Genomic DNA, 14257 nt, shown 5'->3' on the forward strand with positions numbered 1-14257 from the left:
CCCCTGGAAGTACCATGTGCAAAAACAAGTCTGTCAGAAAGTTACAGCTTATTTGTGCTGTTTTGTTCCTTTTAAAAGAGAGTTCTGATCAGGAAGGAAACCTGCATCATAGAAGCCCATGTGATTTGTGATTTTTTACTACCAAGGATTATCTTTTTTCATCATCACAAAAACATCTGTGGCTTGGAATAAAAAGAAACTAAAAGAGCTTTTGCAACACCAGCATAATTAGGGAACAAAACCCATGAGGGGCAGTTCCTAAAGTGAGCTGGAGCCGGTCAGCCAAGGAAAAAACTGATTTCTCAGCAGGAGCAAATGCATTGCTGCCCACCAGCCCCAGCCAGCAACAAGGGAACCTGTATTCCTCTACTCCTTTACCTCAGCTTTCCTCTAAGAAGCAAACAGAATGGCAGCCTCCTGAATGAATCCAGCTACATCAAAACCAAACAAAAGCATTACGGACCTACTTGAATCTCTCTCCTCTGGACTGCTCTGCTCCAGATAGACTTTTTTGTGGGGTTTTAGTGGAGTTCATGAGGTTTTTGCATGAGGCTTTATTTCAAACACTCCAAATCTAGAAGAACATGAAACATGCCTCTGGGGAAAGTGACAAATATAGATTCAAGCTCCTTTCACTCATGGATTTGGCTTAGCATTACCTCTGTCAAGGAAGGGTTTCACAGGCCATCTGCAGCAGAGCCGAGCATTTTGGCCATTAGACTATGACAGGCTATTTTCTTCAGCATGGTTTCCAATGGAAAATTTGTATGAGCTACTTTAATCGAAGAATTAATTAAATGACAGAATACATTTGGCGTGTGTGGGTCCTTTCCTGTGTTTCAGAGTCCAAGGAGAGGCAAGTTCAGTGCAAAGGGAGGTTTTGTTCAATTAATTTCCCAACCTAGTACCAACTGATTCCTCAGGAGCTGTTTGGGTTTTTTCCTGCAGTAGTTCTGGTTCCCAGTAGTTGACTGGTTCCCAGCTACTGGTCATCCTTTGCCACTACATCCTCTGCTTTCTCAGGAAGGAGAGTGAGGATATGGGTAAAATAAGTAGTTTTAACAGGAGAGGCAAGAAAACACATAACCAACCTTTGAAATTTGTTGCAGGGATTGTTATAACCTGATGGATGTTTCCGTTGATGTAAGTTGTTTTGACTGAATTCATCTTCAGAACTACATTCACAAACTCTAGAATTCAGCCAAAAATTTACTGCAAATAGTAAGTCAAAGACAACTACAAAAAAATAATTTCAAAGCTACTCACTAAAATGACTTTTTTTCTTTAGCAAAATCTGATTTTTACTGCATCTTACAGGCAAACCAATAGCCCGATCTTTGGCTGAATCCCTATGACACAGTAGTTCTGCTAACAGTTTACTGATGTTGCTTTCTTTTCATTTAGCGTCTAGTTTTGATATTATTTAGTTTGTATAGCAATGTCTGTCACAGAGTAAACAACAAAATAGCAGCTTGAATTGAAGAAAGCAAAAACCAGCCAACCGCAAAGAGAAGAGTAAAACTGTTAGACAACACAAACTATAAAATTATTTTCTTTCAGTTACAGAAATGAACTGTCATTTTTCTGTCTGGGGAGTTTTGGCCTTTCTGAGTTTGGCTCTGGTTGTTTCATTGATACTGAACATTTCACACTATATGAAAAAGAAGCGTGGTAAGTAATGTTATCTCTAAGGAATGAAGTTTGAGTGTTTAAAGTGTCTGTAGAGAAAGCCATCACTGCTGGGAGATTTCAAGCCAACAAATTAATTATTTTGAATCTTAAAGTTATGCTTTGGTAAGAATGATTCTAGTAGAGAGTATGTAACTTGTAAAAATTTTTAGAAGAGTCAGGTAGGATTACAGAATGATTGCTAGCTGCCCAATTTGCTGCTAAAATCAGCTACCCAAATCCATTCCCTGCAGACAAAACAATAGAATATGTACATGCTGAATAATTTAGTTCTAGCTAAATTTTTATTTTTAAAGTATATTTTAAACATCTGTAATCTCCCAAAGTATATTTTAAACGTCTGTAATCTCCCTTTTTGAAGTGTATTTTTCATGTAGCTAGTTATTATTTGTATTTAATTTAAAAATTATTTTAAGTAGCTGCACTAATACAACATATATTTGAGAAAATTTTCTCCTCCCCAAATTTCTGAATGCTTACTTGAATTTCAGATTTCAGACACATTTTATGCTTAATCAGTTTATTTTGTAAAAAAAAAAATAATTCTATTTGCTTTACATCATGGGATCCTAATGTAGCTCTTAAACCAATGTGTCACTCGCAATAAAGAACTAATTTGTTTAATTTATGTTAGAGAGTGACTACAGTCATGCTCTGGGTTTGGTGAAAATTAACTATGACTTTTTAAAAAGAATTGATTATGCCAACACAACCTCTCTATGCATACAATTCTATAGTTAAGTTGTACAATCCTCACCACTCCCATTCAGGAAAAAACTGCCTTTTTACAGGGAAAACTGCACCTGTGCTATACGTGTATGGATGGGCAGGCAAACACTGGTGGATTCAATCATGTTAAACACACATACCTTACACAGTCTACACGGACATGAGGCCCATGCTTATAAACGAAACTCACCAAGTATAAGAGAATCAGTATGACTACAGGATATTAAAAGAGCTGCTGGAGTGTTGTGGGATGGGAGTGTGTGTGCCTTTTTGGATTATTTTGTCTTTTAGCGCTACTAGGCTGACATGTCTATGAGGAAAAGTCAGAGTCATTTACAAAACTAACCTTGAGCAAGGTTTTGATCAGACTGGCTGATGCTGCATTGCGCATGGAATCAGAGCTTACCGTGGTAAATTCTGGAGTCCTGGAGCAGAGGATAGAAAGTCAGGCATTCTGGAGTTAATAATGAAGATCTAGCAATAAATCTCCCTGTAGCCGCTGCCTCTCTGCTTCAGTTTCTTCATCTGTGTGGATCACAGGATACCTCTCTTTCAGAGATACAAGCAACAGAACTAGCAAAATGAATGAACGCCTCACCTTGAAATATAAACACATGATGCACCTCCCTAGGCAGAGAAAAAAGTGAGGTAGAAGGAGGAGGAAACACGGAATTAATCACATGTGTTACAACAGATGTTTGGAGTCTTGTAAATTAACGTAGACTGTGTAGCCACAGCACAAAGTTATAACATAAACATTTCTTGTATTAGTCAAAAGTAGTTGAGAAAAGCAGGAAGAAAACTGGAGGTCCTGAGAGCCAAGAGCTTTTGATTTTACTCTCTACAGTGAAATCTAAAGAATGTCAATTAAGACAATTATCTGAAGAGCTCTAAAATAGCATGTTTAATTTTCTCTTAATTTCATTTTTTTAAACATTTTTTCCAGCTAAAATGTATAAAGACTATGAAGACAACAGTCCAAGGTAAGCTGGAGGAAAAAGTTTCTTTCTGGCAGAGGTGAAATAAACCAATAAATAATGACAGATGGCTTTGGAGGGGTGGCATAGAGGAAAATCCAATATCTCATGCAGCCTGCCTGGAAATGTCAGAGAGCAGGACAGTTGTGGAAAAAGTTTTCCAAAGAAAACAAGAAAAAAAAAAAATCATGTGGGAGAGACATACTACAGTCCTTTTATCAACAGCTAATATGGTAATCTTATATACTGAAGGAAGTGCAAGATATTGAGCTAAAACACTATTTACTATCAAAATCAATATATGCATAATAATGAAAAAGAACTCTGAAAGCAACAGTAAATTATAGTCTGGTATTAAATACTTGTGGGGCAATAATTTATATGTATTTATGTTTCATAGAGTTCTTTTACACAGGATATTCAAAAGTGATAAAATGGAGTCTGTTTAGAGCTGCTGGATACCTCATGATCCGTTACAAGGCTGTTTCTCTTATTCTGTATTTAACAAAAACCACCAAAACTTTAGACAACAGAGATGGAAAGATCCTCATCTCAACCCAAATATAAAAGGCCCTTAACAGAAAAAACATAAAAGCCTTCAACTGTTCCCCAAAACCAATTCTCAATTACAAATTTACTCAAAGTTGGAAAGTCTGTTTGTCTATTACCACCTGTTTGGCTGAAAAATACTTCTAAAATTGGTGTTAGATTGCATCACTTCATTCCCTTGACAAGGCACAGTACAGGGATGCAACAGGAGCAAGGTTACACAGTGTTTCCCACTAACAATTCCCATTTTTACAAACATGCTTAAAAACATTTTCAAGCAACACCAGATAACGAAACACAGAATACTATTAAATATCCAACGCTGAACTTTGTGCCTTCTCTAGTTGCATCAATGTAAGCATTTTAGTTGAATCAAGAGTGGACTTTTTAAGAACACCTCCCCAAAAGACCCATTTAGTGCTTTAGTTTATTTTGCAAAGTGGTCTCAGAAGACATAAGCTGGGTTCCTTTCAGTGATCATTAATATTTCTAGAACTACATCAAACAGTAGCTTAGTAGTCTTGAGATTAGCTTTGTACTTAACTGAGTTACACGAAAAAAAGAGTTCAGTTCTTGGCTAGATAACAAATCTCTCTCCAGAATAGAGACATTGCCATTTCTTCCCCTTCTGCAAAACTGGTATTTCCCCTCCCCAATACAGTGGGGTCCTAAATAAAGCATATTCTGTGAATTAAAGGTATTTTTCCACTCCCCTTCTAGCTATGATGACTATTACACAGAAGAGGATCCAGTTTACGGCAATCTCAATCAAGATGTTTTAGGTAAGCTTCACTTTAAGAACATGTGTCTGTTCGAAGGCTATAATAAATGTATGGTTAAAAGCTGACTGACCAACAGTTTCTGTGTTTCTCAAATAGCAAACTTGAGAATTTACCGCTTTTCAATGGCTGTATTAACACCTACTGTCCTACTGCACTGCTCTTTGTAAGACCAGATCACATACTGAATTAGACTTTTTACAGTCCAAATATAGTTCAGCCAAATACCTCAAAACCAACAGCTTTTCTGCATGTAAAGCTGTACCAATGGCAGTAACAGCTTGATCCATGCCCGTTAAAGTAATCTAAGACGCGTATCATTCACTGCCCAAACTCAACGTTCCCACAGAAGCTGGCAGAAACAGACACGTACCCGCTTTCTGCTGTCGCTATCCACAGATCATCAGCGACGTTGACAAATACGCTGAAACAAGCCCAGTGGCTGAATGGTGGGCAGACATAGCTTTTCTCTGCTTTACTGGGCTGAAATTAATAATCCTTGGCAGAGAGATACCACATTAAAGGCTGTAACTTCATATCACTGCAGCTAAAGCTAGATTATGCTGAGGGTATGTGTCTCGACGCCCTTATGATGTTAAAGCAGGATTTAAGTAGCACGAACACAACTTTTTTGCTAGCCTTGTTTGGGGTTAAGCAAAACTCAACTAAAGTACTTGAACTGCAGGGAAAAAAGACCCCTGACTTTTTCATATAGGGTTTGCATAAATAAAACTAAGCCAACCACTCAAATGCATTGACACTACAAAAGCCTGAAAACTGTAATCTGTTTTACCGACGGCTAAAATGAGATATGTCATGAGACAATAACTTGCACCAAATTTACAGAAAACTGAAAGCAGAGTGAGGAATAGATTTTAATCACCAGCTGCTGCAACTCACGGCCTCTTTCTCAGCCAAGGAAAAGGCTGCCTGTGCTGAAAAATACATCAGTATGTGGTTACCCTCTAATTGCGAGATGTCCTCCCAGCAGTCTAAAATGATGCCCACTTGGACAATAATGAGAAACTTCCCATCCAACAGAAAATGGTTTCCATTTTCACAGTGTGTGTGTCTGAATTTCTTAGCTATTTGTCCCTCTATAAATAGAGGAAGAGATCTGTGTGTGATTTCAACCCAAAATAAACTTCTACCAAAGTAAACTGGGGGGAGTTAGTTCTGTAACGGGGAGGATCTGTTGATCTGGTCTTTTAAGACTCGGTAGTGTGTCTTAACTAAAACATTTTTCTACTTTGATAAATTACAGAGGAATGTTGTTATGAGCAGATGAAGTCCCAGCCTCAAAGGCCAGTTAACCAGCTACAGGTATCTTTAATTTTAATTCTGGATTTCCTAATGAGGATAATGTGGTCTGTCTCAGAGTTCTTATGTTTATCCTATGACAATATATAACAAAACCCTTCACACTGCTCATCACAAAAATTACCATGTGTTAGTGTCTCAGTTCGTCAGGGAATTTAAGCACAGACTTGACCCTTTGTTCAATCTGGGTCAGTAATGAGTAAGCAGGAGCATGACAGACAGCTCATTTCCATCCATATGGCATGATAAAGCTCAGGCCACAGGCAGAGAGGTCAGGCCCAGTTAAGTCTGCATCTACCTCCATGGCTTATGTAAAGAATTAATTTTATTTATTTTGGACATCAAGCAAGTGAAAACACAAGCTGTATCATATGATAGTCATAAGTTTGACTGGTTCTCTACTGCCCAGCACAAAATCTATATGCCTTAACAAATCAAAGATGACTGTTTTTCTGTTGATATGTATTTTGTTGAGATACTTGGATGCCTAAAAACATGCAAGCTTCAACTGAAACTGGTCTGTAATTGAAGCATTCCTGGCATCAATTTCCTGAGTTGATTTCCAGGTGTTTCATAAGGACTGATTTCAGTCCTTTCTCAGGATACTTCCAGGGGGTAGAAATATCCCTTTTTTTAATCTAGAAGTTTGTTTTCATTAACCTTACATAAGCAGAATAATCAATGAAAATTCCAATGTCAAAAGTATTTGACAATTTGGCTTGAAAAAGACAGAGAGAGGCAGGGGAAAGACATACAAAGCATACATTTTGCACAGGAGAACAGATTATATATATAGACAAGAATCACCCATCTTTGGTTTTCTGCGGAAAGCCTGTGAAATATTTTGTTGCTAACAACCGGATTCTAATTAAAAAAAAAAAAAGAAAGAAAAAACAGATCAAACAATGTCTTGCATCCCAAAGAACTTGGACTGATTATATAAGCTACCCTCGTTCCCATACAGAATCTTTCTAATACCTTGATGAGTTTTTCCTTACTGCCATTATCCTAAGAACATGAGTCATTTACTATTAGGTTATGTTGGTCTGTTTTCTATGGTGAAACAGCTTAATCATTTGTACTTTTAATGAGTTCATTTACAGGTAGTTTGGGTAAACTTCAGCCACTATTATGATTACAGTGTAGACATACCCAAAATCTTAGCCGTAATTTTAAACCAAGCGTAACTACCCAATGTTAAATATAAAGTGAATTTCCTTCTAGGTGGAGTCTGCCAATCAGATGTGTTATGCCTCACTCGATCACAGCGTCAAGGGAAAACGCAGAAAACCCAGGAGAAAGGCAGACCCTTCGGCAGAGGAGAATGAAGAAGAAAGATCATCTAACCCCACCGTGATGGCTTCCAAAGTTAGCATTTACCTCAATAGCGAGCAGCTGGCTGCTGAAAACACAGCAAACGTAGAAGCCATTCATGATGACCCCTTCAGATTAATGGGTTTTATTCATACTACAAAAGGAGAGAACATTTGAAGTGGCTTCCTAAACCAAATACATAATCATAAAGCGAGATCTGCTTGTTCATTCTGGAGGAACAGTGAATGATTAGAGACAATATCCTGGCAAACTGATATACCAAACAATGGTGTAATACGGGTAAGTTATGTGTTACTAAGTGTCTTCCAAGCACATTTACGGATAAGCAAGAAATAAGATCCAGACTGCCACTTTGAAGGAACCGCCCTTCTGAAGACATTTGGAAAGGGAGTTGTAGAAGCTGGTATCTCAGCAGTCATATGGTATTGATTCCAGTAAAAATTAATCCTTTGTTTAAAACAGCCATCAACTTTCAAATAGTCCCAAAAGGCCCACTCTTGTTGTCTGTAGAGCTCTAGCAGAGCGTAACTATTCTTCTATATAGGTTTTAACAATACTTTTGGAATGAAATTGTGTTTCATACTTGCATACTTAATGATTTAATTGTTTTCCCAATTAAAAACTGATCTGCTGTTCAACATTCTGTACTTTCCCACTGTGCCTGGTCTATGGTAATAACACAATATATCTAAAGCTAATTAGAGAATAATTTAACAGCTTGTTTAAAGTAGCAATCGTACATCTCACAAGATTTAACAATATCCTTATATATCTTTAGTTTCCTTCTGTGAGCAATACCCAAAAACATCTTGAATCTCAAGTCCTCTACTAACATAACATTGTATCCAGCCATATTCAAGAGTCCACAAAAATACTGGCAAATGATCACTAACAATAAATCTCCTAGGGAGCATTTTTTCCTTCTAATATCTCTGTGATGTTTAAATTTCTATTGGGTTTTACATTGCCATTGTTACCAATTATTTTATAAAAGTAGAAAGAGCTTTTTATTTCCTCAAATAATTCACATACTGTGGGCACATTCATCTTAAGACTTTAAACTCATCAGATGGTAAGCTTTTACAGAGTGGGAATTATTTTTATATTCTGGGAGTCATTAAGTAGTAGTAGCGGGAAACAATAAGGCATGTTGATGTAATATGCTTACCTCTAGGTGTTGGACAGTTCTGCCTTCTCAAAAAAAAAGGATATTAGTGCCTTTAAATCCACACAGAGCACAGAGTCAAGGAACTTGAAACACTTGCAGGGCTCTTTATGTGCTTGAGAGTTTCAGGTCCTGGAGATAGCCCTGAAAGCAGTTACAAAAACCAAAACACCCATAGTACAAAGAGCCAACACCTCTTCTAAAAGCAGAAGTGGATGGACGTGTCCAGAGACAGGACAAATATATGAAGGGGGGTCGGGGGGTGGAAATCAATGTAAAAGAAACAGTTGACAGCCTGGTTCATGTTTAGTTTAGCTGATAGTTAACGAGCCTCTCTAACATGCCTTAACTTCTATGCTAGACCAAAAGGAAGGGGCCAGCCCCTGCAGCCAAAGCCACCCAGTGTCACTGCCTGCCTTGTGCTAGCACCTGCTTTTGTGTGCAGAAATCACGTCAATACACTTTTGGCTGTTACACCACAGAAACAAAGCACACTTGAATTAAAAGGACTGTGTTATCATGGTCTTAGACCAACTCCCATTGGATAAGCAAAAATAAACACTGCTGAAGAATCGATAAAAAACACTTGGAGAACCATAATTAATGATGACCCTGACTAAGATCCTAAGGGGTGAAAGAAGGAAGGCAAATCCAAAGCCAAGTATCCAAAGCTAAACACCAAGATATCAGCACACGAACTACCAACTTAATTTGATTAGATTGGAAGGCAGTATACTTTGTTCCATAGCAGGAACAAAATAAGTGCAATACTCAGCCCTCTGAGACGATTAAAAGAAAAAGCTTTCTTACACAATCTCTCAAGCAAATAAACACAAGCCCAGGAGACTATTTGTTACTATTTTTCAACATACACATGAAACAAGGGATGCTGTATTTTCTTTTAATACAATTTCTGTACACTTTGTACAAGAGTTGCTATTTCCCAGTTTTCTCACAGCATTTGCACTCTGATTATGCCTTTGGTCTAAAAATCCAAAGTCAAAGAACTTCTATGAGTTACCTAAATTCAACTTGTCATTTCAGCCTGATCATTAAATTTAATGGAAATGAAGTACACGCTTCTCTCATTGAGTGTACATGTAACAGTAAGTCCACTTCATGGGATTTACGTACATCTAGTTTCCTCTGTATTCTTAGTTTTCATTGTTTAGTCCAACTCTTTATTTACACCAATTTTCACAGCTGCTTTCCCTTGCAACATAGGTTGCTAAAAAAGCAGTGCACTTTTGTAAATATTTTCCTTCAATATATACTTCCACATTTAATCACTGCTTTCATCAAATTATTCACTGCTGCTCTCACAGACTCTGCTTCAGGATTGTCTTTAGTGGCCTATCAACTGTTTCCAAGGCACTTCTAATGCTGCCGTAGTCTACATTTAGCTTTATTCCTCCAGCTCTTTACCCTCTGCCTGCTTAAATATGCAACTGAATGACTTCTGGGAATAGTTTTCAAATGACTACTGAATTCTTCCATGCTCCATCTCCAAGCCATTGGAGAAAGACCTACACAAACTATCATACAGAAATTAAATTCTTCATGTATAAAGAGAGTTTCAACTAACTACAACAAAATAAGAAAAGGACATGCTAGGTCTAGGTTTATACTAACTCAGTAGCGTAGTCTGTTTTTCCAGTGTTCCTTACAAAAATTTTGAAGCAGAGGGAAGTAGCATGAAGCAGTTTTTATTAACAGTAAGCTTAGCATTCAACTACCAGTTCAATGGAACAGTGAAGAAAGAGTTAACAAGAAATATGGTGGAAGAAGTCAAACTGTTTGGAAGGGAAGAAGAACGGATCTCAAAACAGAAGAGACACCAAGTAGCACCATGAAATCTTTCTAAGTCTAGGACAGGTATATTCCAGTAGTCATTATAGCATCTGACAGTCACTGCAGATGCATCTGTTTAAACAGTATTTTTAGGAAAAACAACACAGACTTTTGGTTATGGCATACTGAAGTCTGCTGACTCAAGCAGATGTGGGATAATCAAACTCTAAAAATAATTGTGGAACTTTCTCCCATTGTTTGCTACTGCTAGCATCAAAGATGTGGCACTGGGATAAGCTTCTCTTCCAATACCAAGTTTTTTCAAGAACTATCTGTTAAAATTATTTTTAGTTTTCATGGAGACAATGAACAATCGCTATGTTGTTTAAATAAACTTACCTTCCTAGCTGGGTAAGCCTGCATTCGGGCTGCTGTGCAGAAGCCATATCTAGAGTCAGAACATGGCAAAAACCCAATTCCAGTTTGCCTTTAAGTTACTTTAGAACACAATACATGAATGGAGTTATGTAATCTCTCAGTACTGGTGGATTAAGAAATACTGCAAAATAATTACCTCAACAAATCCAAGGGGAAGATCATAAAGCATATTCCCTACAGTTCACTCGTGTCTGGAAGAGGAAGTAAAATCAGCCACAAAAGCATTTCTAAAAGACAATCTTTTGTTGCTGTTGTTGAAGGAAACCTAATATACAAGTGATGAGGGATAGAATATATGTGTGGGTATATTGCAGAAGTTCTTGTCTTATTGCAGAGTAAACCTCATTGAAGCTGGCTTCTTGTTCCATTCAAGAACAATGCTTATGATAACAAGATCTTGGTTTTAAGAGCTAAAATAACATAAAACACTCCTGTGTGCCCAGAAATGAAGTAATGCCAAAGAAATCCCCCCCCGCCTTGTTTTCTGAAGCTCAGAAAGCTACAGGGGGCAATGCCAATAAACCAGAGTGTACTTGGCTTACCCCTAAAACAATCTCCTTGCCAAGAAAGAACACAGCAATGAAAACCTGTGGGATCTTGCCACATCGTATACCTGCAATTACATGAGAACAAACTCCTCCTGAGAATTCACATACCTGAAATAAAATGTTGAAAGCAGTTATTTGTTCAGAATAGATTTTTATTTAGAATACATATTGTGTAACATAGAATTTTGTCAGAAGACAGAGTATAACTATAAAATCCATTAGAAGTTATAACATTTTATTGAACAATCAACTTTGATGTGCTACTTAAAAGATTTAACATTAAAATTACACTGCAGGCATATTACAAGTCGTATCATATAATACTGTGTTTGGATCATCCAAACTATAGATGGTTACTTATCTTATTACTAATACGTTAACAATCAAAGCTTATCAGCAGATAGCAAGATAATACAGATCACTACTAAAAACATAACTAAAACTTAACCATAGAAAGGAACCCCGATTCCCTGCAATACCCGATGAAGCCAAAGGAATAAGAAGTGCCCTGTCAGAAGGGACAAATCAGATCCTGAAGATTTACACTACAGAGAAGTATAAGTCAGGACAAAGTGTATATTACATATACATAATAGATCCTTAATTCTTCAAAGAGAACATAAAAACGAAACAAAACCAAACTATAAATCAATGCTTTCTCTGTAGCAGTCCACGAACGCTTCTTGGTGAGTTTTGACCAGGAAGTTGTCCAAGGGATTGCTAGGATTTTGGTCCTTCCCGTCAGTGTAACTTAGCTTTCTGGATACCCTACAGAAAAGAACTGTTTAGATGATGAAGTAATTTACACAAAAATACTCTGCTTGCTGAAACTCTGAAGAACAGAATGAAATTGAAAGAAATCACCAAAACAATATCTGAACATCTTGACTGTGAACGGCAGCACGAGTCCCTGTCTGCATCCCTACATGCTTTCAGCTGGAGAGGAACTTTTTCATCCAATGTCATTTTACCATCTCAGTAATGTTACTACATTAACCTAAAATATATAAATAGCTATTAAACTTTGAGATGCATTCACAAATAGCTAAACATGGAAAATACAAGTGAGAATACAATTGTTTCCTTGCATATTGCTTAAAAAATGGTATAATTTTTTTAATATCTATTTTAAACTATTTTGGTTTACATCTGACAATTAAGTATAGCAGTATAGCTGCAGGATAGCACTCAGACAGAGCTGAATAAAAGTTTATCAGTTATGAACATTTCATTTTATGAAATATCTCATTCATAATAATCTTGTAGATAAAGGCAATCAAATTCCAAACAGCAGGACAATATTCCTTTTCTTTCCACAACTACTTGTCACAACATACAGCATTTTGCCACGTGGTTTATGCGTAAGACTTCTGAAGCCATTAAAGAGCTTCACTCCTGGGAACCATAGAAGGCTAAGAATATCACACAACAGGCCTGAGGAAGCTAGCTAGCTGACTGTCCATTTTATCTACAAATCAGCAAACATGCATTTGTGTAATTAAGGAACAAAGAAATAGATTTTATTCCAGACGGCTTGGCAAGAAAGCAGTCCGTAAAATCCTGATTGCCTACTCTTTCTCAAACTTCTCTTCTTCGATGCATTAAAGAAAGGAAAACCTTTTATTTCGTTCAGAACAATTACTAATCTCACAGGGAGGGCTATTTTGTATGGAGTCAGGAAAAAGAAGGGGGGGGGAAGAGGGAACCCAAGAACTAAGCAGAAATTTACTCAGCTAAGTGGGAACACAGCACAAAAACATCTTTTTATACTCATCAGCTTGCCTTAAATCTTCCATTATATCAAAAGTAATTCAGATACAATCTTTATCAATATTATTATATTTGTAATAGAAACCTCGAATTTTAATTCTACCTTTGCTTAAACGGAAACTTTCTTCAAATCATGCAGCCTATATTTAGGCGTAGAGCAGCAAGAATTTCTTTTGAAATTTCTTTTCTCAAAGCACTTACCGTTGGTGACACTTCTGTGCATTGCTGGGACAGCTGTAATTCTTCACTGCCCTAGGCGAGCCAGAGTGGCCATCTGCAATCCCCGATTCTTGTGGTGAAAAACAGTAATATGAAAAGGGTAAGAACAATGCTGAGTAGACGTTGTTAAAATATTAGCCTATTAAGATATTGATAACACTTCATTGGCATATTTCAATGAGCAGATTTCCTTATGAAAATATTATAATGCAAAAGATTCTGGCAAAACTTAATTTCAAATACATTTTATACATGGAATATATTTAAGCATAAGCTAGGTTTCTTCAAAATGCTTATAATTTACCACCATTAGAAAAAAGTAGAAGAAACTGTTGATACCAGAACAAAGATAATACATAAAGTATGAGTTAAAACTTAAGGAAGGCAAAATAAGACAGATGGGATGAGCCCACCTCAAATAATCAAATTCTTTGCAATCAATCAGTAATGAAAATACAACAAGGCAAGAACCATGCAAACAAATGCATTTCTTCTGCCATTTTCTTCTTGTATACCTGTTGACAATATTTCAAGTCACCTTTGTCAGTAACTATGTTAGTTAGTTATCTTGAAGACAGGGTTCACAAAAAGAAAATATGTAAAATAAACATTAGTGATTTTACTTAGCATGAAGAGTTCAGGTTCTGTTATAAACATGCTTTAACCAAAATCAGATTTTTAAAGGAAATTAAAAGATTAGCACCTAAAATCTTAAACTAATATACTTTTGGGTTGGTGGTGAGTGGGTTTTTTTTTGGTTTTTTTTTTTTTTTTTTAATAATAAAATTCCACTGTCCTGGATTGGCAAAAGTCGTTTTATCCAGATTAATAATCTAACTGTCCTAAGCAAGTGATAGTAGCCATGCAACAACTCAGTTGCAAGTTTTTGTGAAGCTGAAGAATTAAAACAAAAGTGTTTGGTTATTCGAGCGTAGGATTAACAAACTA

The 14257-nt window shown here is 36.7% G+C and overlaps 1 protein-coding gene across 1 annotated transcript; it reads left to right on the forward strand.

Annotated features, from left to right (window-relative positions):
* The first annotated feature begins 1568 nt into the window (after window positions 1–1568).
* Window positions 1569–7534, forward strand: LOC104289532 (T-cell receptor-associated transmembrane adapter 1). Its single transcript, XM_009888487.1, has 6 exons — window positions 1569–1671; window positions 1814–1816; window positions 3365–3401; window positions 4665–4726; window positions 5988–6046; window positions 7268–7534. Exons 1-6 carry the CDS (start codon window positions 1569–1571, stop codon window positions 7532–7534), a joined length of 531 nt encoding a protein of 176 aa, XP_009886789.1.
* Window positions 7535–14257: the final 6723 nt, after the last annotated feature.

Source organism: Charadrius vociferus, unplaced genomic scaffold (assembly GCF_000708025.1).
Source record: "Charadrius vociferus isolate BGI_N301 unplaced genomic scaffold, ASM70802v2 scaffold487, whole genome shotgun sequence".
Classification (NCBI taxonomy): Eukaryota; Metazoa; Chordata; class Aves; order Charadriiformes; family Charadriidae; genus Charadrius; species Charadrius vociferus.